This window comes from Dromaius novaehollandiae, chromosome 3 (genome assembly GCF_036370855.1).
Source record: "Dromaius novaehollandiae isolate bDroNov1 chromosome 3, bDroNov1.hap1, whole genome shotgun sequence".
NCBI lineage: Eukaryota > Metazoa > Chordata > Aves > Casuariiformes > Dromaiidae > Dromaius > Dromaius novaehollandiae.
In genome coordinates, this window is record NC_088100.1 from 105,713,378 (window position 1) to 105,741,037 (window position 27,660).

A 27,660-nucleotide genomic window follows, 5' to 3' on the forward strand; every position below is an offset into this window, starting at 1 on the left:
TACCATCACAAGCATCATCAATGAAAATACATACAATGTAATGTTCTAAAACCAATTTAGAATAGTGAAAAACAATAATAAACTAGTTAATCCTTTGGCGATAACTGCAGGGAAATCCATTTAAGTAACTGCACTTTCCATATTAACAAAAACAAGCCTTAATCTCCTGCAGAGAATTAAAAGGTATAAAACTGTGAAACTAGTTCTTTGCAGCTGATAACAGTATATAATTAGCTTAATTTCATGATTTGTGTGGCTAGTAAAAGGGGAAAACAATCATGAACAGATGTGACTAAATGAAATTAATCTGATTAAGTTCATTTAGAAATAAGTTTTGAAAAAGTTGATTTTAAATGAAAACTGACAGTGCCATTTGATTGAGAATCATACTACATTACACTACAAAGCTTGTCATTTTTATTAACAATATTTATAGATCTAATATTTAAATACTAGGAGTCAAAGTCAAATGCAAGACAGGACTGAAAGTTTGATCTTAAGCTTAACTGACATAAAATACACGAGCAATTGAAAATAAATTGCTATGTTTCTTTTAAAACATGTTCTTTTATACCAATTGGTAGTTGACAGTAGATCAGAAAGTATACTTATAATACACGGCAAATATCCTTTCTTGCACTCAAAAATTGCATTCCAAAGGATGTCTTGTGTATTTTAATTCTACTTCAAAGTATCCAATGCCTCACTATTTCTGCATATAAATTATTTCTGTATCTAGTGTTTCAATTTTTAAGTAGGCAGGACTAAATAAGAGATAAATACAACGTTTATCAGATACTTAATTTTCTGTAACAAAAACCAGTTGTGCAAAATTTTATTGCCACTCAGCCCTATAATGGGAAAATAAAAGTAATGAAAACCCAAGCCAAAATTTGAAGAAAAAAAGATTTAACACACCTTCTCCAAACAAATTGCCTCATGGAGAAGAATATATCAAGGCCAAATACAAGAGGAAATGGCTGTGTTGGTTGAGACAAGTATTTCAAGAAAATACAGAATAACTAAGGCCTCTCTCTCACTGGTCACTTGCAAGTGAAATGTGACCTTTAAATGTTGAATGGTCACTACTAACACCAAAATTAGTAGACACTAAAGAACAGAGGAGCTTTTAGAGGAAGGAAGAGAAAAATAGAGCTGGAAAAGGGATTCTTAGGTCCAAGTAGTATTTATGGTTTTTTGTCTGGCACATTTCAGATTACTCTCCACAGATCTTTTGATCCTCATTTATAGCTATGACATTTTACTAAAGTGTCCAGCATTAATTCTACCCTTGTTTCCTTACAGACAGGTATGATTTCTTTGGAACGTGTCTAAGCATTGAACAGAGACAGCATTAGAAAGAAAAAAGCACACCTTTTCAGTAATTCTGAACCACAGATCAACCTAGGATTGAATTCTTTTGCTTAGTTTTCCCAAAAGCTTTTTGTGTAAATAAGATCTGTCCGAATCTTTTGTCATAATATGAAAGCTCTGGATACCCTGACTAATAAAAAGCAATATGGAATGTCAAAAAAAATTTAGTCTTGCTATCCACAGTTTGGCTACAAAAGAAGAATGGAATTCTGCAATCTGGATATCAGAATTGGCTCAAGGACAGAAGTCTGTAACAGGCACGCAAGGCAATCTTGGGAGAAGAAAGAAAACTAGAATTTAAAACTGTAGTTTGTAACATAAGGCAAATTGGGGTTATGGAAAGAAAAGGGAATTTTATTCCAGACTGAAGTATCTATTTTGAATTCTATCTGCTGGAGCCAACCAGGAAATAAATAGTATTGGCATATCACAGAATACAGAATGAAGAACTGTCAGTTCACTGGCCACCTAGTGTATATCTACTACCTTGATTACGTGACTGAAATTAAATTTGAATTTTAGGTCTCTGTCACAAGGTTCAACCCTTCAAGTACCTTCCCATTCAAGTTCACATCTGTTTTCCTCCAAAACGTAATTTAATTCAAAGCATTTGCTTTGAGAGGAAAAGTAGGTGGGCTCAAGCAGAATGGGGCAGGAAAGCAATTATGAATACAAGCTTTTTCATACCGTTTAAAGCATAATGTAAATAAAATGTAAAATGGTAGAGGAAATAATAAATATAAACTGGATACTCCAATTCAAAAAATAGGGTAAAGCAATCTTAAACAGTGCTCACTGACAGATTTATGAAAAGTCACTATAAAAAATACCAGAAAACACACACTGCGGAAAAACAGAGTTGAAAAACATTAAGATAAAACCAGCTCTGGTCCTGTTTTTCTTTTCTTCTTTCTTTTTTTTTTTCTTTTTTTCTTGTTTGCATTTAATGAATACTGTGTATATGAGGGGCCCGAGATATGAGGGTGTCACTCACCACAGGTCTGAACTTAGAACCCTGGAACTTGCTTTTAGTACTGCTTGCTAGGCACTTCTGCATATAATTGAAGTGTAAGGTATTCCAGACAAGTAAGAACCAACTCAACTTAGATTGAATAAGAGTTTAACATGTTGGCTTAGGGCTAACAGAACAAACTGCCGTATAAATATTCTTCATCAGCTACTGAAAGGATGATTATATTCCACAGTACTGTATCTCTACAACTGCAAAACGTCTAAATGATAATGAGGATTTATTGTTTTAGTCTATAGGGTAAACAGATTTTATTGATATTCACTGGCTGCCTCCAAGTCAAACTCAAGATTCAAGTTTTTCTTACATCAGAGTTCTACAAACTGTCTGCCCCTTCAGTCTGGAATACCTTATAAAGATAATTAGCACTTTGGAATTACTTTGTATAGGTATCACACACACAAAACTCAAAATAGCTCTCTTACATTGAAGTTACATTACTCATTAGCTAAGTTTTTAGGTAAATGATCCAAAGTCTCTGAAAAAAAGTACTACTACTGTAAATGGACTCTTCAAGATTAAAACATTTGGCATGATAATTCAAACCTTAAGGTCAAAGTTATCTGTCACAGTAAAAAGAATAAAAACTACAGTCAACGTCTTGGTTTTTTGGCCGTCCAGACGGCTTCTGAATGTCTCCAAGGATGGAGAAAACCTCTCGGAGCAACCTGTTCCAGTGCTCAGTCACTCTCACAATAAAGAAGTCTTTTTCTTCTTATATTCAGATGAACCTTCCTTTGTTTCAGTTTGTGCCCACTGCCTCTTGTTCTGTTGCTGGGCACCACTGAAAAGAGTCTGACTCTGACTTGTTTACACCCTCCTTTCAGATATTCATACACATTGATAAGATCCCCCTCTCAGCCTTCCCTTCTCCAGGCTAAACGATTCCTGCTCTCTCTGTCTTTTCTCATATGAGAGCTTGCTCTAGTCACTTAATCATCTTGGTAGCCCTTCGGTGGACTTGTGCCAGTAGCTCCGTATCTTTCTTGTATTGGGGAATCCAGCACTGGACACAGCACTCCAGATGTGGCCTCACCAGGGCTGAATAGAGGGGAAGGGAGGTCCCTTGACCTGCTGGCAATGCTCTTCCTAACGCAGCCCAGGATACCATTGGCCTTCTTGGCAACAAGGGAACATTGCTGGCTCATGGTCAATTTATTGTCCACTAGGACACCCAGGTCCTTCTCTGCAGGGTTGCTTTCCAGCAGGTCAGCCCCAACCTGTCCTAGTGAATGGTGTTACTCATCCCTAGGTGCAGGACTCTGCACTTTCCTTTACTGAACTTCACGAAGGTTCCTCTCTGCCCATCTCCCCAGGCTGTTGGGGTCCCTCTGGAAACACAACTGCCTGGTGTATCGGCCACTCCTCCCAATTTTTTTTTCTTTCTTTCTTTTTTCTTTATCACCAGCAAACTTGCTGAGGTTGCTGCCCATCATCCAGATCATTAATGGAGAAATTGAACAGTATTGGACCCCATATCGATCCCTGGGGTACACCACTATTTACTGTCCTCCAACTAACAAAGTTGGACTTGACTAATGCATATAAAGATGCAAGAACATTATGCATACAAAAGGAAAGTTTTGAATATCTGTTGCGCTTTAAATTACTGAAGAATCTTTAGGTACATCGCACTGTTCAAATGTTACTGAGGAGAGAGCTTGTTTAGAGTATCTCTGAATGAAAACAGACTATGCAATACTGCCACATTTATCCAAAAAGCAAACAAAATCCAAAAGACTCACTCAGAATTAGTTTGAAAGGCGGTACTATGATCATGCAGTCTTGTGAAAAATCTGGAGCAACTGAGGTATTAAAACCTAGCCAAAAGCTATCTTGAAAAACAAGATTTGTAATACAGTAAACCTACATACAATCTTTTGGAGACTAATGTTATTTATATTATGCTCAAGTTATTTATATTAAGTCATAGTTTCAGGATACCCTGCCACAGCATTTCAAGAACCCTGAAAGAGAGCTATACTTCAACTCATTAAAACAGTAATAGCAGCTGAAATACAGTAATCAACCTACGAAATAACTTGTAACGCTTACAGCATTTCAACTGATGTGGTTTGAGGGGTGGAGAAGAGAAAGATTGTTTCAATACCTTGTCTTCCCTCATCATTGGTGAACAAACCAGCATCACTGCTGCTCAGACTGCTGGATTCACTGTAATAAGAGAAAGAAAGAAACAGATCAAAAGAACAATTGATCTTTCAGTTGTACAATTTTAAGGAGACAAGGCTGTGCTCATATGGAATTTAAGTCCAACAAGGATCTGAAAGAAAATAAGATGATTCTTTTTTAATCAAACTGCAAATATCCTAGTTCCATTAACTATAAAGCATATTATTTTTGGCACATAAAACCACGGGAATCTAATGGTACCCTGACAGTAAGCCAGATGTGACTGCAACAAGGTGCTGACACAATTGATGCGTTTTATTATCTGCTTCCATCAAACGCTCACTAGTCCTTTCTTATGCTGTGCAATTCAGCTTGATCCTGGAACATCACTGCTCAATAACATGGAAAAAATCTCAATCAAAAGCAGTCTAAGCCTTTCTTCAGCACATGAAATATAAGAGTCTGAAGACAGAATTACCTTTGTAAACATCATTTGCAAATATTCTGGAAAATACACTACTTCAGGATTCACTACATATTACTTGGCAAGAAAGAAAAAAGTTTACAGCGACGGTAGCCCATTAAATCAAAGTAAAGATCACCCTGAAGAAAATGAATATGATAATAGGATCATAACACCAACAAAAAAAGGCAAGTTACAATTTACTTTTCCATAACTTCTGTCATGGCCTTAAAATCAGAATATGTGCACACAGTATGCACACACTTCTCTAAATTTGAAGACTCCAATTGGGAACATACTTTCTTCTTTGTTGTATACCTATTACTACAAACAGTATTCTACTTGTTTCCAAATACTGAAATAGTCTCTTGTCTTTTAATAACATAGACCACAATCTGATGAGCATCACATTAAAGCATTTTTTGTTTAAAGAAAAGGTTTCTGTAAGTATAGTAGCTCTATTAAGGAAGTAATATATCATCAAAATTTAATCATACTATACTTATATTGCAGAAGAATCTGAAAAAGTCACCTCAGTTCACCTAACAAATTCAAGTACAAGTTATAAATTCTATGGCTACTCTCAATGTTGCATAAAAGCTATGTAAAAAGAAACTGAGATCTGTTTTTGGCTTTCTACCTTTATTCAAACTACAACACACATGCAGTCCTATACTTGAATTCAAGTGATTTAATATATTATTTTTAGTTATTCCCTCTACATATCTAGATTAGTTCTATTTTTGTTTCTAAATATCTAGCATGCTTAGGAAAATTATTTCTTTTTAAATGTTCATCTCAAAAGTAAGCCTCAATAATTTTCAAGCTTCTAGAATCAATTATGTAAAATTAGTCTAATTTATGTTTAATTGGAACTGTACACTTGTTTTTACATCTTCATTTTGGAAGCATTCCAACAGGATTTGAAACCGAATATGATATCAGGAACCACAAAGCAGTTATCTGCAGCTATCATTTTTATATATACACACAGCTCTGCATTTGAAGAATAAGCTTGCTTAACCTTTGCTATACCTTCTATTTATAGGTATTCTTACTGTATATGCAGTACTTATACCATTGCTTATCCATAATACAATAAAAATGAGACTTAAGAACTTAAGTTGGGTAGGTGCCCTGAATAGAAGAAACATGACAAGCACTAAACTATGAGAATGGATCCATATTTAAAAGGGGGTGACCAAGATTAGAACCTCCTAATGCTGTAAAGCTGGGCAAATCCTAGCACCTTCTCTCTAGAAAACATCCCATCCTCACTTTAATTACAGCTTGGATAGCATTACTGTTCTTACATTTCAGTGTGCTATTTTATATCATACATCTTTCTTTAGAAAAAGAACACTCCCTTTTCATAGATTCTCCCTGTTCATTTATTGTTGTCTATTTAAAGGCTTTTTTTTTTTTTTTAATGAAAGAATTAGGAAATCTTTGCAACTATGGTATTTTGGCTTCTTCCACCAAAATTTCTAACTTTGAGAAAAACAGCTTCCTTCAACAAAACAAAAAAACGCCCAAACAAACAAGAAAAAACCCTTTAAATGTGCACATAATTCTTACTGTAGGAATAGCCAGTTCATGAAGTCATAAACACTGGAAGTTTTCAGAGGTACACTTAATGACAGGTTTTTTGTTTGTTTTGTTTTTTAAATCATAAACTACAGCCCTGGCATATTTACGGTAGCCAGTGTTCATTTTCCTCAGGCCACAGTCAAACAGGGCAGGGATTAGAGCTGAGATAATTGCTACATGGCAGTCCTTTAACTGAATAAACACAAGACCTCTGGAATTAATTTATTACTATCTAAACACATGAAAGCTGTTATGATGGAAGTTATTTCCAGTTTTAATACAACTTTGCACTTTAGACTGTTAGTTTCTTTGCTTTGTAACAAAAATTCCTCTTTCAGCAAGAATTCCAGGAAAAAGAAAAAAAATCCCACAAGTTCTATAAAATAAGGTATGCAAGTAAAGTCTGAAGGAAAAAAAACTTTCCTCCCCGCCAAGCCCAAAAACCTAGCTTTCACAGCTTTACTTATACATCCATGAAAACAAAGAGGAGGGCAATTTTTATAAGTAGTCACCCTTCAAAGCAAGTTGCCCTATGCCCTGGTTTCCTATGGACTGGTGACCTTTGTTTACTAATTAATCCTGTCCTCAAGAAGTGATCAGCCACTGCACTCACAGGGATAAGCAAGCTGCTGAGTCTCTCGAAGAGGGCAATTTAGATTTCTCCTCTACTCAGTCATCTTTATAAAAGCTTCTAGGAATTAAATATCATTCAGAACTCCATGCCTTGTCAAATATGTTTGAAACTGGCCAAGAAATTAAGTACTGGGGATGAGGAAAAATGAGGAATGGATAGGCTCTGATCACAAAAGTCTCATAGTTCTAGGTCTCAAAAGTAGCCTCTCATGAATTCATCTTTGGGATCATTTAGACACTGACATTTTAATAGCTTGAAGATTCCTCCTTCTACTACTGAATCCTGCACTTAGAGCGTTACTGTTGTGTGGCACCGATAAAACACTCCAAAGAAGTATCACTTGCTCACTAAGCATTTTTAATGTTATTTTAAAATAGTATAATACATATTTGAAGTGCACATAATGTTACATTGCATGTATATACTGAAACATTCTCCTCACCAGTTTAGATCCAAGGAATTTAACTCCTACTTCAGGAAATTGCTGTTAGGATTAACTATCAGCTTTGCTTTTTAAAACAACTAAAAAAACACCTCTCTATAATTTGGGGGTACAAGTGTTAAACTGTATGCACACAAATATACAAAGCTTATTTTGTACATTTTTTACCTTGTATTTCCCTCCCCCAGTAAGCATTGCTGAAAATGAGTCTTATCCAAGATGCTTGATTAACTCTCCATATCTTGCGCAGTCTTAGAAGATGCCTATTCTCTTTTAAAGTCTCAGCCTTTACTTATAAAACAATCTCGTAAGAACAGAGTTTGATAGTTGTTTCTGATTCTTCCAGTTAAATGATATCAGCAAATAATACAGGCAATGTTGTACTTAAGCATAGCTAGTTTAAAACTGGAGTTAAAGTGATTCAGATATAAATTGTTCAGACACAGTATGGATATTAAAGGCTTAAATCTGCTGGATTTCTAATCACATTTTTGATTAAGAATTTTCTAATTCAGTGATTTCCAAACCTTTTCGAACAGATGACCATTGCAAGAAGTTTTCCAGAATCATGGATCATCATTCAACCATGTTCATGAGCAGAAAACACTATGAAGATGAGGTGGTTTTAAAGGCCATTTATTGGGGCCACAGATAAGTTTTTGAAGTACAATTTAAGAAATGACAACAGTAAGTGTAACAAAACATTAAGTATTTCAAAGAGAAGAATGGATTTTTAAAATCAATAATGTTTCTTTAGTGAAAAAGAAATAGGATAGTCTGACTGACCTGGAAGCAGCACACTGAGAATCTACAAGATTTTCATATTGGTCACACCTCCCTCTACTCAGAAGCTAGCTACAGCTTTTTGAGTTTGAGAACTGTTACCCTTGTGGCTTGACAGAAAATCATTAAAAGTTAAAATAAAGTAATAAGAATATAAACATATGATAAACTATGAAATGGCTTCTCCAAAGAAACTTTCAAACCACCTATCTTTAGGTACTAAACTTGGCAACACAGACTTACAGTACTGAAGAAGAGGGAAGTCTTCTAAAAGCTCCCTGACAACACATTCTTCCTAACTTACTTGTCTAAATGAGACACCTGAAGTTAAACTGGCTGCCCTAAAAGTACTGCTTTTGCTCTAAAACAATTATGAGGACATTAGGGACAATCTTTAAGGCTCAGGATTCCTGTGGTTGTTTCAGTTGCTTATCTTTCTCAGGTGAGGGACAAAACCACCGTGTAATAAAAAGACTCTGAACTTTTCTAACAATAACTTGTGTTAGTCAGTTACCAATACTCCTGTTATTACAGTAACTGAGCTGTTTTAGCCAAAGCCCCTAGGTGCTATCCCAAAATTTAAATTCTACTCATCGAATAAGCAAAAGACAACAGTACAGATAAAATGCCTGAGAAACAGGAACACTGTTGCTGTCAAGCAACTGAGCAAAATTATGTGTTTTAATACAAGTCTTTCCTGCTGACAGTTCTGCATTCAGAATCAGACACAAAGGATAAACATAATCAGGCTTACCAGACCCTGCAGGTAAGATCCCTTGGGTATGGTGGAAAAAATGACTTACACCTTACTGTGTTGTCAAAATAGTACTTTGGAAACAATTACCATTGTAGTATGCCTGCTGTCTGGAATGGATGGATGAGGTGTACTGCCAAAGGGTCATCATTCCCCCATTTTTCTAATGGCAAGCTCAGGTGTTTCTGAACTGTAAATTGGTTTTTACATTTCGTAAGTGATGTATATCCTTGGCAACCTGCAGACTTTTTATGCCGGTGACATATCAGAACATACTGTCTAAATGGTGAACCTAAACACCGACAACCTTTCTGATGAACAGGGATAACAATCAAAGAACCAATGTTTAGAAATTGGAAAATCTTAGTTTTCTGCTGTGAAAGTCTGAGAACTGTCACCAGTTGAAACACACAGGAAAACAACATTTTAATGGTTCGTGTATTCTGTCTTGTCATTCTTAATCTCGAAGAACCCTGAGTAGCTTATTAAAACAGGTACAATTGCTGCTTGCATTTTAACTCTGAAATTAAAAAGAATTCCAAAGGTTGCCAATATCTACACTAACAACAGTAATATAATCAAGCAAGTATTATCCAAAGATTCTGTAAGAAGAAAGAGAAAGAATAACCTGTCACTCATGTTCTCATCTGAGCCCTTTTGTTCCTCATACTCCATTTTGTCCTTATTTGCTTGGTTCACTTCTTCATTTTCTATAACTACTCCTTCATCCAAGATTTCTGGCCCTTGTCGAGCTGCAGCTACTTTTCTTTTTTTCACTTTGCTCTTGGAAAACTCTTGATGTTGGTATGATTTATTGTCATTGTCCATTTCTTGATCTCTGCTGCTATCCTGACGTTGAGTTATTGTCAGTGCATTAGAGACTTCTGATGGCAGGTCTATGGCCATCCGCTTCACTTTTCTTCTCCTACGCAGAGTTCTGTTTCCTAAACTGTCAACAGCCAAATCTGGTTCATGCCACAGAGGTCTTTTGCCTCTAATGTTATTTAAGTTTGAGGAAGGTCGACGTTTAGCAACCAACAACTGGTCATCAGAGTCACTGTGGTCTTTCTTATTAGCATGACTTTCCCTGTAGTCTTTGCTTGATTCTTCCAAACTGGAATCAGAACCTTCACTTAAACAGTGACCAGTCTCCCAGGGATGATGGGTGGTAAAGGAACGTCGCTTTCGTCCCCTCCTTTTTCTTGCCTGTCGCTTTAGAAGACAAGACACACTTCGAGAATGATCTCCAGTATCAGCAAAACCTCCTCTAGCTTGCTCTGAACTTTCTTCCAGTGCTGAGACCAAGTCATGGACTAGCTCCTCCATAGTCCTACTGAAATGCCTGTATTTTCCATGAAAGCAAAAAACAAAACAAAAAATAATGAATCAAAGATGTGTTAGTGCATCAACTCTACAACATTTTAATCTGTCAAAATTATCTGAGTCTCTGCAATGTAGTCTCAGTGTCAGCTAATCCTACACAATTTACAACCTACCCTAGTATACATTACTTTTAAAAGGCATCATGCCTAATTTCTGTCTTGGAAACAAAAGCAGCATCTTTCTCTAATTTGCTTCTGACCCTACTAATATTGTTAGATTTTATTTTTACCTCATCATATTTTTATGTTTTTCAGGGATTCAGTGTGGTAACTGCAACAACAGACCAAGACCATTCAATAAAAGTGTAGGCAGGGAGAACATTTTATATTTATGAATGGGAAATTGAATAGATAATATTCCTCCTTGATAGTATATTATGGAGTTCTGTTTAAGAGCTGTCATTAGGATAACAGATTTTTAAGGATAATTATCTCTTGATGCTACCTAAATGCCAAGGTGGAGTTAATACAGTAATTCTTTGATTATATATTACTTTTTTTTTTTTAATAGCAACTAATTCTGTCTTTCCAAATGGCTGGTATTCATTTGATTTTTTTTAAATACTGATTTAGTGGAGCGATATTGAGAGAGTGTACCGCTACAGGTAATTCCAGAGGATTAAATGTGATGTTTCCCACCACCTCCAGGTACTCACTTCCATAAAATCATATACTTGTGAAAAGAGAAAGAGAAAAAAAAGAAACCCTAAACGCACAATATCCAATTGAAGATTTATCCTTTCAAATATTTCTCTCCTCCCTCCTCAAATTTCACTAGCATTTAGCATGTCTTCAACTCAATATGCTTCAGAAAGTTCACCCATGCATTACAAGAACATAATTATTAAAAAAAAGAGACATTAACAGATCACTGGTGAACTCTACAGAGAAGGTTTATAACCTTCAGAGAAGGATTAAACACACTGATCAGATTCTCACACCAAAGTATCAGAAGTCCCCTTTCTTTTAGGTAAACCTGAAATGAATGTTAATGATCATTACTACATTATGCCAACTGATAAATATGGAAGAGAAAGTACATTATGTAGAGGCATGTTTAAAAGCAAGACTATTCACGTTGTTTTCCAATAAGTGTTGATGGAGGCATCAATGAATAATTTTCTATCCATATTAGAGGAGCTATAGATGGAGAGAAATTATGGATGCATAGCACACAGGTTCTCTAACTTACCACAAACTCCAATGTTAAAGGTGCTCAGATGGGATGACTGAATGGACAGTCATGAATGCAAAGCACAGATTTTAAATATTAATGAGGGAACTGAAGAGCATATTTATTTAAGAAGAAATTCAAGCTGGTCATGAAATATCTTACTTTAAGAAATGCTATATTCTCCTTTAAAAAGGCTTTCAGAAACACTTATTTTAAACATTTCAGTTGCAAGATATAGGTCATCAAAAAAGTAGAGAGTGACATAAATTCATGCTCACTTTGAATTCCTGAAACTACCATGTCACTTGCATTTATTTCTAATACTTTTGTTTCTAACTTGCTGTAATCTCTAGTCCTATTACTCCTCCTTAATTTGAGGTTTTCTTTGGTTCTCAGTACAGCAGAATCTTCATATAATTTTTTAAGGGGTGACACACAGCTCTGGAAGAATAGCACAGTTCTCCTTAATCCATTTGGTTCTCAGGAATCACAACCTTCATAATCACACACACAAAAAATTTCTTAGAAGCAAGATATGCAGTGTAACAGGAAAAGCATTCCAAACAAAGCAATGATTATCAGAAAGTTCAGAGAGAAAAGGAGAAGTGACAGCCAATTAATCCAGAATTTACTTTTAGTGACAGGTGGCATTACAATGATTTAAAACCAATCCTTATTTTTAGTTCTCAAAACTTCAATTATTGCAGGTTTTTTCACCTGTGTAGTAGGAATTTTAACCAGTAATAGAGGTAAGTCTGTATATATTTGTGCATGTCTTCTATACATGAGGCTTAAACAGTATACAAAGTCTGATACATCAGCGCATATTTCTCTGCAGCTAGAATAACTGCACTGTAGGGAGGGCACAAGATTCTTTAGCCTCATTTTGAACACCCATGAAGACAGTTATCTTTTCAGGTACACATCAGATATGATGCTCTTGAGATATAAGGGGCTTTCTAACACTTCTGAGCTGATATAACAGGAGGGAAAGGCTTAGACAGATGTGCTCCAGTGGATTTATTTGGGTTAGTTTGAGAAATTACTTCCTCCAGCTACCTGCCCAGCCCTTCTGCCACAGGTTTTTACATCCATATTAGAGCTGAACCAAGGAGAGGTGCACCAACAACTCAACTAGCGGGCATTACCCTACTCACCTCAAAGAGGACAGGCTTCTGCTACCATGCCGGAATGTGAACTGGAAGAAGCATGTATATAATCTCTTTCTGCCCATTGTACTGCAAGGGTAGTAGCAGGAAGTAAAGGGAGAGGGGGAAAAGGCCTAATGTCTCAGGCCACAGTTTATGATGAATTTGTTCAACTCACAGTCCCTAATCCATATGGATAACTGTATCATCAAAATCAGTGTTGCTCCTAGAACAGGCATACCAATTTATTCCGGATAATGGCATAAGCACTATGGTAAAGTTACTCCAGTTCTATGAAATACTGTAAGATCATACAGAATATATCCACTTTGCATTCATATATCTGATCTAACCTTGTCCTGAATTTCTCAATAAATACAAATGGTGTCAGTTCAGAAGACAAAACTTAAGAGTGAACATCCTTAAATGTTTTGGAAGTAAGGGGATAGTACGATTCTTAAAAGGCCCTAGGCAGCAAGGCACTTAGTTCCCATCAGACAGCAACTTTAAATCTTATGAGCTCCTGCAATTCATCTTTTCTCCTGAATATTAAGTCTCTTCATTGATCTCAAAGCTGCAGCACCTGAATTGAATAATAGCTGTAACAGGGCAATGACCTTGTTTACCCTACAAATTACAGACATGATCTCATGTATAATATAGCTGTACCCTAACTGCATTATATCTTGGAAAGATCAGACAAACTCAAATTATAATTACTTTAGCATGCTTCCTTAGTACAATTATGAGAATTACTTCATCAGTTTGGGACATCAGAAGCTTCTGTGTAATACACTCAGAATACACAACACATTGCACTTCATCTTTTCACCCTCACTGCACTTTCAACATGCTAGTGGATCAATATTAAACATTTACTACTCCTGAAAATCCAAGAAATCACTTTTGCTTAATTTTACTGGATCTTCTATTTCTCTTGCTATGGTTAAAGAAAAAATGGCAACAGCAACCAGGTAGAACAGTTAACTTTGAAAATAAATTTTCAGACTCAGGAGCACGTTTTTATTACAGCACTATTTATCAGACAATTCCAGTTTCCACAACTTTCTATATTGTTCACAATCGACTGTCAAGCTTTTATTCCAAAGCTATGAAGTATATTTTAATTATTTCTGCAGATGTTGCTTTAGTAAAATTATCTGTGCAGAAAATAGGTTGAAAAATAACAATAATGGATGTCAGAAAAAAAGTTTTAAAGATGTAATCAGCAAGTACCTACTGCATTCAGTAAGATGAGAAATTTTAAAGCTTGTAATACAGAACACAGGACAACATATTAAGATACATAAAATATTAAGTTAAGCCACAGTTTAGTATGACTCACACAAGGCTATAAAAATGCTGTTACAGCAGCAGCCCACAGCTAGCAATAAACTGTAATGTCTTTGCTAGGAGAAGATACTATTTTACTGTAAGAAAATACAGTTTGCCTACACTGACCTTTACATTTACCTGAACCAATTTTAATGTAGTTCACCAAAGGCTGACCCATTTCTCTATCTGTTACCAGAAACAACAATAAAAGTACTGTTTGTAGGAAATGACATAACTGCTTTTAGGTACTCCGAAACAGTTAACACAGCTTGTGGTCACCATTATCATTCAGTATCAAAACCCCTAATTGAAATAACAGGCATTTACTTTTTCAGTGCGATCAAGTATCATATTTCTAATTCACTTCCCACCTAAAATGCCTGACAATGTAGAGGTCTTACCGCTCACAAAATCTCTCAAATTCTGAAAGGAGAACAGTAACTGTCAATAAGAAGTCTGGAGGAAAGCAGTTCCCTCAGAACCATGATTTTTGCTCTCTTCACAACCAATCTTGATGACCACAAGCTAAAAGCACATGAAAAAATCAAATATTTCCACGAACATTGGGACTACGAAACATGATTTTCTACAGTCTTTTCTCATGTAGATTCTCTGGTGTCTCATAGCATTGCTGTCCTCATAGTTTACCTTCATCCTCAGACAGGCACTAAACCAAGTTCCATTTCTCCACCTCAGAAGTTATTTTCACAACGCCTCAGAAACATAATTTTGAGAACTTTGCTTTACTGCTGAATGTGAACAAATGTTGATTTAAAAAAAAAAAAAAAAAGAAGAAGAAAGAGAGAGCACATGCACGAAAGAGCGAGAAAGAAATATCACTGTTCCTTGGGCTATACTTAAAGGGGAAAGTAAAATGGATCAACTCACCTTAATTAAAAGTCTTAAATAACTCACAAGATAAAGTGGTAGATTAGGGTATAATTGATAGACCTATGTTATGTAAAAGCTTATAGCACACATCAGAAACAGAAAATGGGGCTAGATTATTTAAGTTTGCTTGTCATCACTCATCATTGATTAAGAGGAGAACATAAAGCATCCAGGCCACATCTATCTATATCTTTACATGTTCTCTGCTACACAAAAATACAAAGCAACCAATATGCATTCTGTCCCTGTACAAAACATTGCTGGGTGGCATAACAGCTAGCTATCAAGCTACACAGAATTGCAGTATCCTTATCTACTCTTCTACCTTTAACAATCCTGCCCAGTGCTTGCTGTAGAGACTGAGTCAACACACAGGCAACACATTGAGGGTATCTTTAAAATTCAGATCAAAGAAATTTAATACAAATTTAATTTTTGTTTTAACGAAACAAAAATCAGACAGTGTCACCACAGACAAACTTAACGAAACTGAATACCAAAACCCATAATTATTCCAAGTTTCATGTAAGGTAGTACGAACAGAGGCAAAAATCTAAGACTCTCGAGACAAGTCAGGATATTGTATTAAAGCATGTCCGTATCTAAAAAGGGAAAAATAAAACCAAAAACCCTAGGCTATTTTTCATCTTCAAGGTATGCCAACTCTCCTTTTTTGCAGTAAGTTACATTTGTATATAAATCAGTTTTGCAAAATAGAAATACAGAAGGATTTTGTTTTTAAATTTAAATTTACAAGAATCATCATTCTTCAGCTAAAAACATCTACTTGCTACCCTTGCTAGAGTTTTCTATCATTCTTTTGCTATCAAATTTACAGCTCCCATATGTTTTTGTAGATAACTAGCAGCAACTTTTTGGTCTTCCCATCACATACTACCCATCAATTGTTGGTACCAACCCTGCATTTGAGAGACTTTTAGACAAGCTTTGGAATACCCCTACACTTGACCTATATAAGAAAAAGTTATAAGTATTCGAGAAACAATGAAATTTTAACTAATTATGCTGAAGATCTTCTTAAAAATTAGCACCAGGGCAATTTGTAATAAGTACATCTGACTTTTCTACAATTGCTGATTACCTAAGAAAGTACAACAATATAATAAATCCCATCTAAAATTTCACACAACATTCTCCAGAAATATTTAACAGAGAAAAAAAATGTTCAGTATAGAGCAATGGTATACAGTCAGAAAGATGCTGACATGAACTGCATTTAACAAAGCTCTAATGCAAATGAATTGGTCAGCCAGAAATGAGATCTGGAGCAATTTATCAAGAGAGGTAGCAATTCTTACAATCCTGTTGCTGCCATTTACTGATATGCTTGCCCTTTTCAGAAGCATGGCTTCATTAATTAATTGTCAAGGTGGAGAACCACATGAGCTGTCAAATGATGGTAATATGCTGTAACATCAAAGTCATTGTTGGAAGAATCAGAGTGCCCAGGACACATCCAAAATGCAAACAACTTCTAAGTTGCCATATGTACTCATAAACAAAAAAAATTTAGCTTCAGAGGAGCTTTAACACCCAAAATGAACAATATAATTCTGAGGCAGATCAGAATCTACTGCAGATCTACTGTAGATCTGCAGAATCTACTACCTTCCTTAGGGCCTTAATGTTTTTAGGAAGCCAAAATTCTCAAGTTTCCAAATCAAATCACTACACCTTGAAAAAATATTTTCCTTCATTTCTTTAATATCACATTTCTCTCAAATGGATTTCCCTTAAAAGATAGCTTCTGAAATAACTTACATACAAGGATGAGAAAAGACAGCAGCTCCGATGAGTAGTCAGAGATTTAACAGACCCTCATAGCTGTTAATTTAACATTCCAATAGATAGTAAGATTTCGATTATTTTCTCTGTACTGAATTCCTCCGCGCTGTGTATTTGGACAAGCAAAACCACTACTGTCTGATGACAGTTACAAAAAAATATGTCAAGTTCCCATTTCTTGTGTTGCTGAACACTGTTTTTAAAGCCACTGGAACCAGATTATTTTATGTGGACACAAAATAATAAAATTTAAAGACAAATGACAGGTCAGGTATACAATGAAAACTTTCTCAGAGTAAGGATATGCACTAGAAATGTCTCAGGCAGTGTTCCTACTGAACACTTTTTAAGACAAAAGACTTCTGCCAGTACAGCATACATCATTCTCTGAAAGTGCCATGAACTACACCAGCAAAAGTAGAGTTATATTCAAGCCAGGCAAATTCACATGCCTAGGAAAACTAGCAAACTTTTTCTAACACATATATAGCATGCTGGCAAATACAACCCATTTGAGAAGGCTTTTTAATTAATAAAAATGTGAGAAAGCCATGAAAATACCCACAGGAAAAAGAAGTGGTATTAGTAGCAGAAGTGGGGGAGGAAAAGAGTTTACTATTTCAGGAAGCTGAATGCTAAGCCTTTCCTCTCTCTCTTCTTCTCCATCCACAGAAAACAAAAGCAGATTTAAGATCTGGGTCCCCTACCTGCAGATATCAGTATACATAGTACAATAAGGCCTTCTTGTTCTTCCTCAGCAATTACGCAACTAAAATTAATTATCATCAACATTCAAAAAAAAAAAAAAAAAAAAAAAAAAAAAAAAAAGCCTCCCCATAACCATTAACAAAAATGAAATTCACTAGAAGCTATCAGTTCAAATGTACAATACTCCAACTAGTGCAAGCTTTCATAATATACACAGAACAATCTCAGGACCAATTTTAACCAAAAAAGTTTTTCCACAAGAATGACTTGCAGCCTACACCAACAATAAAACAATAGACCATGTAATTTGCAAAGGTTTCTCTGCTTTCATCTTTGGAGACATACACTGGGGAAAAACAAAACAAAAGTATCCTTTTCATCACTAGTTAGAGGGAAAATATTTTACAATATTTCTCCTCCATTTCACATGAAACAGTCTCAATATTTTACATAGTCATCTAAAGTTTTCCAAGCAATCTGCTTCTTTAAACAATGTTAACACACTGTTTACAGAAGGTTTGGAAGCCACAAGACACCTAACATTTCATGAAGAAAATGAAATGCTTCCCTATTGGTTGTTTGGGCCATCTTGCTTTCATCAACAATTGCTCCACTACTCATCTTTCTACCGCTCCATGACCTGCTAACAAAACTTGCTTTTCCCTCTTCTCTGCACATGCCTTCCTCCTGTCTTTCCTCTTCTTTCTGTTACTCAATTTTCCCTTTCTACAGCCCCATAATAAAAAAAAAAAGTTATTTAGAATCATTTTGCTAATATCTGGAATTACATAAAACAGTAAATCCGTGAATTATATTGAACTACAACTGTGTACATGCTTCTTGCTCACAAGTTATAACCACACTTGTTGATTCTTGTTTCGGACAAAATATAACAGTTTCAGAACAGCAACTATGCCTAGCTATATGTTTCTGCAGCCTGTATCACAAAGGAGGTAGCCCTTTGGGGTCCACCACAATTAAAAACAAAGTAATAGATCTGCAATGAAAGTTTTGTTTGCTTGCTGTCGTCTTTATGAGGGAGGATAGGTTTCTTCTCCCACCCCACTGCTCCCTTATAAACACAGGGAGCCTTTGAGACATGCGAGTGGCACCTGCCAGGCCTCGCACCCCTCCTCCCTCGAGGCCTCTGGCAGAGAGAAAAGCACCGGCGTGCCGGTTTCCGCGGCGGCGCAGGCCGGTCCACCCGCTGCCCGCCGGGGCGCTGCGAGGGCCGGAGGAAGCACCTCTCCCCAAGTTTCCAAGCCTCGCACCCGGCACCGAGACGGGCTCCCCCGGAGGCAGCGGGCTCCCACCCCTTCCCCGCTTGCCCTCGGCCCCAGACAGCGGCACGTCCCCCGCGACACGCCGCAGGACAGCGGGAGGCAGAGACGCCCCCTCCCCCCGCGGCGGCCCCGCGCTCGCCCCGCCACCCCCGGCCCGGCCTCACCAGCTCTTTCTCGCCGCCTGAGCTCGGGTCGGGTTAGGCTCAGCGACCCGGAACATGAACCCGGCGCCTCCCCCGGCCGCTCCCCGGGGAGGCTGGCGCCGCTTCGCAGAGACTGGGGCAAGCGGAGACGGGCCGAGGGGCGCCGCGGCGGAGGCTGGCAGGCGAGGGCCGGGCAGGGAGGCTGCGGGCGGCCAGGGCTGCTCCTCACTCCCCCATGATGAGAGCCCGGAAGCAGCTGCGGCACCGGCAGGAAACCGGGCGCGACCATCACGCCTCTTCCCCTCCCCTCCCGCTCCGGGCCGCTGCCCGCGGGCGGCGCGCCCCGGCCCGCCCCTCGCCGCGGCCCCGCTGCGGCCCGCGGCCCTGCTCCGCGGGGCTCCCGCTGCCGCCCGCGCCCCTCCTGCCCCGCCGGCGGGGCGGCGGGAGGACCCGCCACCCCCGCGCCCGCGCGGAGTGGTACGGCCCCGTTGCCATGGTGGCGGCGTCGCGAGGGAGGTGGAGGGAAGCATGGCCACCTTGGCCAGGCTGCGGGCGAGGCTGCCGGCCCTGCGGGAGGAGTGTTTCCGTCGGAACGGGTAACGGGGGCGGCGCGGGGGCCGCGGCGACACGCACCTCCTCGGGCTGGGCTGGCGCTGCCCGCCGCCGTAGCCCCGGGACAGCCCCCGGGCTCCCTCCGTAACGAGATGGCGGCGCTCCTCCGCCCTCCCCGGCGGGCGGCGCGGCGAGGGGCGCTCCCTGCGCCCCGCCGTGCGCTGCCGCGCGCCCAACGGCCGCGCGCCCAACGGCTGCGGGCCGCGCCTCCAACTGCCGCGGGCCGCGCGCCCAACCTACTTCCCGCGGCTGGGGACGGCCGGGGGTGGCCGCCGCCCCGGGAGCCCCTGTGCTTTTAGGGAGACCGTTCATACCCCGAAAAAACGACTGACCTTCCTCTCCTCCGCTGCCTGCTAAGTCAGGGCGAAGAGTAGCGTCCTGAAACTCAGCGTTTGCCGCTGAAACTTCCGAGCGTTTTCAGCGGTGCCTTTCCTCTTTGTCTCTCCTTAACTAATCTTGAACAGAGCTGAGTTACTGTTAGAACTACAGTGATGTAACTATTTTACCAAGGGAATGTATACGTTATAAATCCCTATTAAATATACATAAACTATGAACACCTCCTCTTGTGGCTTAAATTTATAACTTTTACTGGAGATTTAGCTTATCCTGTCAAAAGATACTACTTTTTTTAATTAAGCGTCAGAATCCCCCAGCTTCCAAGTGAGCTGATGTTTATTATCCACCCAGTTAAAAACTGAGATGTATTTCTAAAGTTGGTTATGCAGCTTGGGATAAGTTTTGTCTTTTCATACTAGATTAAAGAGTTGCTTTTTCTACTAAAGATCTGGAATCTCCTGTATTATGGAGTGACAAACTGATATCACCTGTTACCATTCTCTTGACTGAGTGGGACAGTTTGTACTGCTCATTTCTTTGTAAGGTGGTGGTGGAGGTCAACTTTTCACCAGATTTTAAGGAATAAAAGTTTTAACACAAGTAAACAAAAAGGTTTAATATTTTAATATTTAATGGATCTCTACTGTAAATCCTTTCATACAAATATATTGTTGCTGTTACTAAATATGTAATGTTAATATCCAAGCAAATAAATGTTTCGTTCTGGTTTCTTTTCTTTACTGTTCATTGACGCATTCATTTTAGAAACCAATTACAACATCATTAGTATGAATAACAAAGCTCTCTAACTTTGCTAAGAGTTAGACAGAGTTCAAGTCCTGCCTGTGTGTGAAGCATTCTGTTTTCTTGTTCTTCCGCTGAACTTTAGCTTGTACTCTTGTGGCTGTACACACAGCAGTTCACTAAGTGAGCATCAGTTACAGCAGATTATACTTGTATTTCACATATTTCAGGTTAGAAAGAGCAGGTTGAGCCAAACATGGAAATCCATTGGAGGGCAGCATGCTTGATATTTGGGGATTTGTTTTTTGGCACAGTTTTCCAAAACCAAATTGTTTCCTTTTTAAGAATAGGCTATAATCCATCAGCTTCTTGAAATTCAGAGACCTTCAGCTGAGAATTTAAATGAGAGCCTTCAAACACTCCAGTTCAGCCACTGAACAGCTGATCAGTAATCTGATCTTTGTTCTTTAGGGTCAGAATCTTGGACTTCTTCAATGAAGCTGTCAGAAAAATCTTGAAACAAAGCAGAATATCTTGTGTAGTGCTTTTGATACATCCATATTTAACTTTTAAACTTAACAAATTAACTTTTGGCATCAAAGTGTATTTGCATCTACCTAAATTTAAATCACTGGAAGGTGCAGCAGAATATAGATTACCAAGTATTTACCCTATTTGTATGAGTTGCCTTGTTTGCAAATAAAGTTGCTTTGTTTGCAAGGGTAAAACCTGAAGGATTTACTTCTATATGTCTCAAACACATTTTGAGGCAAAATAAAAATATTTCTTTCTTCACCTCTCTATCCAGATCTAAATACAGAGCTGTGTAGAACATCTAGAACCTGCAAAACATCTAATGTGGCGTGACACAAACAGACCCTTGTGGAAATAAAGTATTTTTGCTAATACTGCTGCAGGAGGAACATAGTAATTGAGTGCCTTAAATTAAGTCCCCAAATTAGAAAACTTTCTTTCTTTATCTTTCAAAATGCATTTGCTATTTTAGGACTCTGCCTCTGTTCCATTAAGGATTAGGGCAGGTTGCTGACTGCAATATCCTGCCTGTTGATTGTGGTTAGATGGGTGATGAATTTACTAATGCTCTTCTGAGCTTAATAAGGTTCCTGATGTTATTTACGCAGAACTCCATTTATGTCCAAGGTCCAAGGGCTCCTAAAATCATGGTGTCTTTTTAGGGAAAGTGTCTCTTTAGGGAAGGATTTACCAATGATGGCCCGATAGAAATACCTTGAGAAATACCCTCTTAGGATAAGCATTAAAATGTAGAGGATCTGATTAATGCTTAAATGATGAGAATGTACTAACAATTTTATAACTTATTCTTTCAATAATCTACTTTTATACCCCGTAACATCTGTATGTCAGATGTTGACCTTGAGTGTGCCTGTGTGACATTCAGTAAAATCTTTGAGAAGTATTTGTGACTATCTAAAAGCTTAATTCAAACTGTATGGTAACTATGCAATCTGATCAGAATGGCAGATATCAGCTTGAGCAACTTAAACCTGAAATGACTCCGTTTGCTGGCATTGTTAGTTGAAAGTGTTTGTGGAACTATAATGTAAGAAAAACAAGTCTGTTTTTGGTCTGCTTAAGTGAACTTTGAAGGGACTTGTAAACTGACTCAGCTAGGCAAGACAACAGCCTGACTAGACAACTAACAGGGAGTAATAGAGGAGAGGGCTTCTGCTCTTCCAGATGCAGATCATTGTCATTGGCCATTGCCAAGTAGACAGGATTGGTTTTGGAGCTAATAGCTCAGACTAGGCTAGTTGTACATTCCTTCGTTTCCAGGCTGTAATTGTGGCTGCCTAGCCAGGGCCAAACTGCTCGTACTTTTTACATCAATCTCATTTACCTTGGGGTAAAGTTTTCTGGAGGTGTCTGCTTCCTGTGAAGTCTTGGAAACTGTCCAAGAAAGGAACAAGAGAGCTCTTTACTATAATAAAATTTTTGACATTGACTTTTTTTTGGCTTTGATATTGACTTGTTTTGTGGTCTTAGTAAAAGGATGGTTTGTTTTCTGCAGTTTCCAGGTATCGGAATAGGTCTGATGCACGTCAGGTGACAATGAAAACCTATGTTCATGTCCATGTAATGTGATGTGGGAGCACATGCTGCAGCAGCAGATACAAAATGAGTGGAGCTAATGTCCCTTTAGTAAAGAGACATTAAAGTAGTAAATCAGTAATGAGGATAATATTCAGTTATCAGATACAAATGACTCTTGTTAGTGTTTACCAAGGCAACTAATGTTGAAACAACACTCTGATAGTTAGAGAGCTAACTAATATTAATCTAATTGTTATTCTGTGGGAGGTGTAACAAAGTAAACTATTTGGTAAAATGTTCCTAATAAAAATGTGACAGTAAAAATTCCCTGAAAATTAAAATATTTAAGTTCATCAACTTGACAGTTATTGGCATTTTATTATGCAAAAATGTAAATAAAAGCTAGACATGATCTTGTGGCTAGATTCCACCCCTCAGCATTGAAGCAGATCATAGTAATGATTTCTTCCTGAACACTCTGAAAACTCTCTTTCAGATTCATATTTTTCCTTGGGTATCTTTTTGCTTTGTCACAGTTACAGTTCTCCTAGTAGAAGAATTCACAGAAAGAAGAAAAGGGAGGACTATATCTTGGAATTATTTTTGGAATTTCTGATGGGGTCCTTTCACTTGTACTTCTTTCCCTACCTGTGCACCTGCCATTTGCCTGTGCTACCATATTTAACACAAAGCTTTGACAGCTAATGCTTCTCAAAGATCTGCTTGAAGTCATCAGTTCCCCACCTATGTCTGGCCTGCATCTTCAGCAACTGCACTGGTATCTCTTTCCAGATAACTTTTCTTCTTCTGTAACTTAAAAACAAATTCTTCATTTTTCATCTATTCTCTCTTCATCATTTTGTTTCCTTTTCTTCCCTCCTTGCCTGCCTGCGTCGCACCCTGATACTCTGCCAGTTTTGTTTTTACATTACCTCCAAAATCCATGTCTCTGAATTCCCATTGTGAAAAGTCCTGTCAAGACTCGACAATCTTTTTCTTTGACTACTATAATTCCATGCTAAAGATCCCCATGATCTTCCCTTCAGAATCTATCCAAATTACTTACCGATACCTTTTGTTTCCAGTTCTTCAGATCTCTTTCCTGACTTATTCATACTTTTATGCAACATTCACATTTCATATCCTGACATTCCAGGCCTTCTAAAGTTTGGAAATTTCTGCATCTTATCTCTTTTCTATGCTTTTGTTGCTTCATGCTCCAATTCATATTATTCTTTTCTTACATTTCTCTCTCACTTTTTCAGTCATCTCTTCCTCGTCTTCATAGTTCTCTTCTTCAAATTCCTTCCTAAGAAACTAGCTAAAAGTCTAAATCCTCTCTACAAACAAGGTCTGTCACCATTAGTGATGTTATCACTCTTCAGTGATAATATACAGGTAATATGCAAGTAAAATATTTTGTATAGGTCATAAAAAATGTATTTGAACTAGATCTTACTCCTAATATTCAGTTCTTATTAATGCAGTTGACATTTATCACCATAATATTGACTGCGGTTAATTTATTTAATATTCCTGTAGATATCCGATTTTGTATATAGTTAAAGGATTTTTATATAATTCAGGACTAATTATCGTTAGAGCATTATCTATATTTTTTGCCTACAACAAAAGAAGTCCCCGACATGCTGACATGGATATTCAGTATTACAAAGGAGTAAGAAGCACGCTCTCACAAAACTTATGTCAGTTTGAAGTTACAGACACTCTAGCATTGAAGTAGCTTGCAGTGATATTTACTTTTCCTTATTGTTTTTAAGAATTTATTTCTGTAGTAATCATTTAGGAAGAATGGGTGAGGATAGTTTATGTATTATTCTGAGGCTCTTTGGTGTTCTTTTTCCTTATTCTCCATTCCCAGTAAAGTTTATAAATTTAATTTTTTATACTCTATATTTAGTTCATTTTCTGTTTTTGAGTCTAAAATCTTTACAATTTGAGTACAGCCTCTCAAGTGACCAATCCTCTACTGGGGACTTTGTTATCTCTATGGTATGCAATTAATGTAAATTATATTGATTGAACTATACAGAATTAAAATTTTAATTACAAATGAAAAAACCCAGTGAAAAAGATCACAAGCTACAACAGTAAAAGAAAAACTTAGAAGCCTTTTTTGTTTTGATACTAGATTATCATGCTGACAAGTATTACTACTTTTTGTATTTTCTATATCTACTATACAGATATTTACTACTTTTTGTATTTTCAGAGCTGTAGATGAATACCGAAAGAAAGAGTATAAAGCTGCTGTCAAAATCCAGAGCTGGTTTCGAGGATGCAGAGTCCGAGCCTATATCAGGTAGTATACTTAGCCGATTTTAATCTGTGTTTCAGTCCTTAATTTTTTTCCAAACAGTATTGCTTGGCTTTAAGAAAATGGGAGGATTTTGAAAAAAATCTAACTATTATTCTGCTTTTAGATAGAAAGAAACATATGCTGTACCACTGTAAAAAACAATAATTTTTGATTTTCAGAACTGCGTGTGATTAAAATGGCATGACACCAGTAAGTGGCATGGAAATAGCCACTTTTTCAAGACAGGTGTGCAGTACTGTTTAAGAAATCTTGGCATGACTGGGAAAAAAAAAGGTTATACCTCATATATGTTGTATGTAGAGACATTTCTTATCTCAGCTATTGTGGACATTATAGAAAAATTGCCTAGTAAGTGCCTAGTAGCTGGACTCTCGTAGAAAAGTAAGTTCTATGCCTGGATTTGACCAAGTCATTTTAAATCTTTCTTGACATAATTTTTTCTATTTGTGGAATAAACATCACTGAAGAAATAGTTTGTTCTATGAAATGCTGTATAAGACATTGATATTAATTTTTTGGAAACAGAATATAATTGAATAGTTAAGAAGTTTGGCCACCCTCCCTATTTTATACCCATGAGCCCAACTGGTCAACTCATTTGCTTGAAGTTCTCTATCTTCATAAAAATTAAGGCTATGCGGGATTTTTACATCATCTAGTGTGACCTCTTCCTTGTCACAAGTCATTATGTATCACCCAGACATACTGTAAAAAGCCTAAAGAATTATTAGGCTGAATAATATTCATCACTTAATGGCCAAAGTTTCTGTCATAAAAGATAGGCTACAGCCATTCTGTGCATTCATTATAAAACACTGATAATCCGTTGTCCATTGCTGGTTCAGTTGTGTAATCACAGGATGCAGTCATCACATGCAGGTGTTTGGTAGGCAAACAAATGTGGTATTTCAGCCCTCAAAGGAATAACATGTATGTTTTCAATGCTGGAAACCCCTACAAAGACATAGGGTTGATTAGGCAAACACTTCCCCAGGATTCTCTGCACACAGTATGCTGTGGAGGAAAGTGAAAACCCAAGTGTATTTGTCAATTGATTCTCTAGGAAAACTCTCTCCCAAACACACATTTGTAAATCATAATGACCCAGAGCATGCAAGAAGAACTAAACCAATAAAGTGTGGAAGAGGATTTTTTCTGCCACTGTGTACAGACTGATCCTGCTCAGCGTCCTCTTTCCAAAGCTGGATGTGGTATCTAACTTGAGAGCACAGGCTCAATATACAGTCTGTTGTGAGTGCTCTATATTACTCTCTCATTTAGTTTATTTTAATCACTCCCTGGAAAAGCCTGCTTTCAATGAGTTATGCTATATGTACTGCAAGGTTTCTAAATCAGGTGTTCATAGTTAGCTGCCATGAATGCCCCAACACACAGCTTTTTGTAAACAGTCCCAAAATAACGATTGTATTATTTTATGCAAAATTGTTGAAAGACATCATTTGCAAGATTTTTAGTAGCATATTAAAGCATGCATGATAAGGACAGAGTAAAGGTTTATTTACAACTAATTTTACATGATCTTAATTTTACATGTGGAAAAAGGTAGTCTAAAATCCCAGATAACTAAGAGTTTTGTCAAATATCTAAAAACTGTAAGCATATAACTGAAAGCATATGAATTTTGCATATAACTGAAAATATTCTGAACTGGTCAGGTATGTCTGGTTAAAACCATTCATGAAAATAATATCAACTACCATGCACATTATATTCTTAAGGCTCTTTCATAAATCTTTTGTAATGATAACTGGAAGTGCATATAAGTAAGTTTGAAGTGACCAATTTATTCCAAAAGCTAAGTATGTGTGGGTTTGTGTGTATACATATATATGTGGGTATAAATATATATATATACACATATATATATAAAAATAAAGGTTTATAAATGTGTTTCTGTATGCATATCTACATATACTTTTAAGTAAAGAGTATGTTTGTGATGGTCCTTTCTTTGGAATAAGTATGGATAATACACTGTATATTACTCTTCATATTGCAAAATAGTAAAGTATTTACAGTTATATTTTAGTAGTGTCTCAACATAATTATTGTTTTGTTAATATATTTCATTTTAGATATTTGAACAGTGTGATAATTATTATACAGAAGTGGTGGAGAGGTTATCAAGGCAGAAGATACTTCAGAAAAATGGTGGAGGTAGGAAAAAAGTTTTAAAAATTTTGTTTGCATATATTGTAGCACAAATATAAAGTAATTTAATTCATCCTGAAATTAAAAAGCTGAAACTCAATCCTGTATTCAAACATAAGCATACTTAACTTTACTACCATGAAAAGCACCATTAATTTCAGTGAGCCTACTCATGATGGTCATGTTAAGTTAGTGCCTAAGTGTTTGCAGCTCTGGAGCATTAGTCCCCAAACCAGCAATGAGATCTGTTCATGCAGAAGCCTGCCTACATGATGCTAATTGCAGGATTGGAGCTTTTGGAGATGCTTT

The 27,660-nt window shown here is 37.4% G+C and overlaps 2 protein-coding genes across 5 annotated transcripts in view; one reads left to right on the forward strand and one right to left on the reverse strand.

Annotated features, from left to right (window-relative positions):
- GPATCH2 (G-patch domain containing 2) overlaps positions 1 to 19,363 on the reverse strand; it is a 125,617-nt gene extending 106,254 nt beyond the window's left edge. Inside the window, exons 1-3 of the mRNA XM_026108199.2 lie at positions 19,092 to 19,363; positions 9,829 to 10,542; positions 4,515 to 4,576 (exon numbers count right to left, since the gene is read on the reverse strand). Of these exons, the coding sequence (XP_025963984.2) occupies positions 4,515 to 4,576; positions 9,829 to 10,542; positions 19,092 to 19,147 (832 nt within the window). The 5' untranslated portion in view covers positions 19,148 to 19,363. The remainder of the gene's footprint in view (positions 1 to 4,514; positions 4,577 to 9,828; positions 10,543 to 19,091) is intronic.
- A 182-nt stretch (positions 19,364 to 19,545) lies between these two features.
- Positions 19,546 to 27,660, forward strand: part of SPATA17 (spermatogenesis associated 17) — a 100,688-nt gene continuing 92,573 nt past the window's right edge. For all 4 annotated transcript variants that reach the window (XM_026108486.2, XM_026108503.2, XM_026108494.2 and 1 more), the window contains exons 1-3: positions 19,546 to 19,666; positions 25,072 to 25,161; positions 27,276 to 27,357. In XM_026108486.2, coding sequence (XP_025964271.1) covers positions 19,599 to 19,666; positions 25,072 to 25,161; positions 27,276 to 27,357 — 240 coding nt within the window. In that variant the 5' untranslated portion in view covers positions 19,546 to 19,598. The remainder of the gene's footprint in view (positions 19,667 to 25,071; positions 25,162 to 27,275; positions 27,358 to 27,660) is intronic.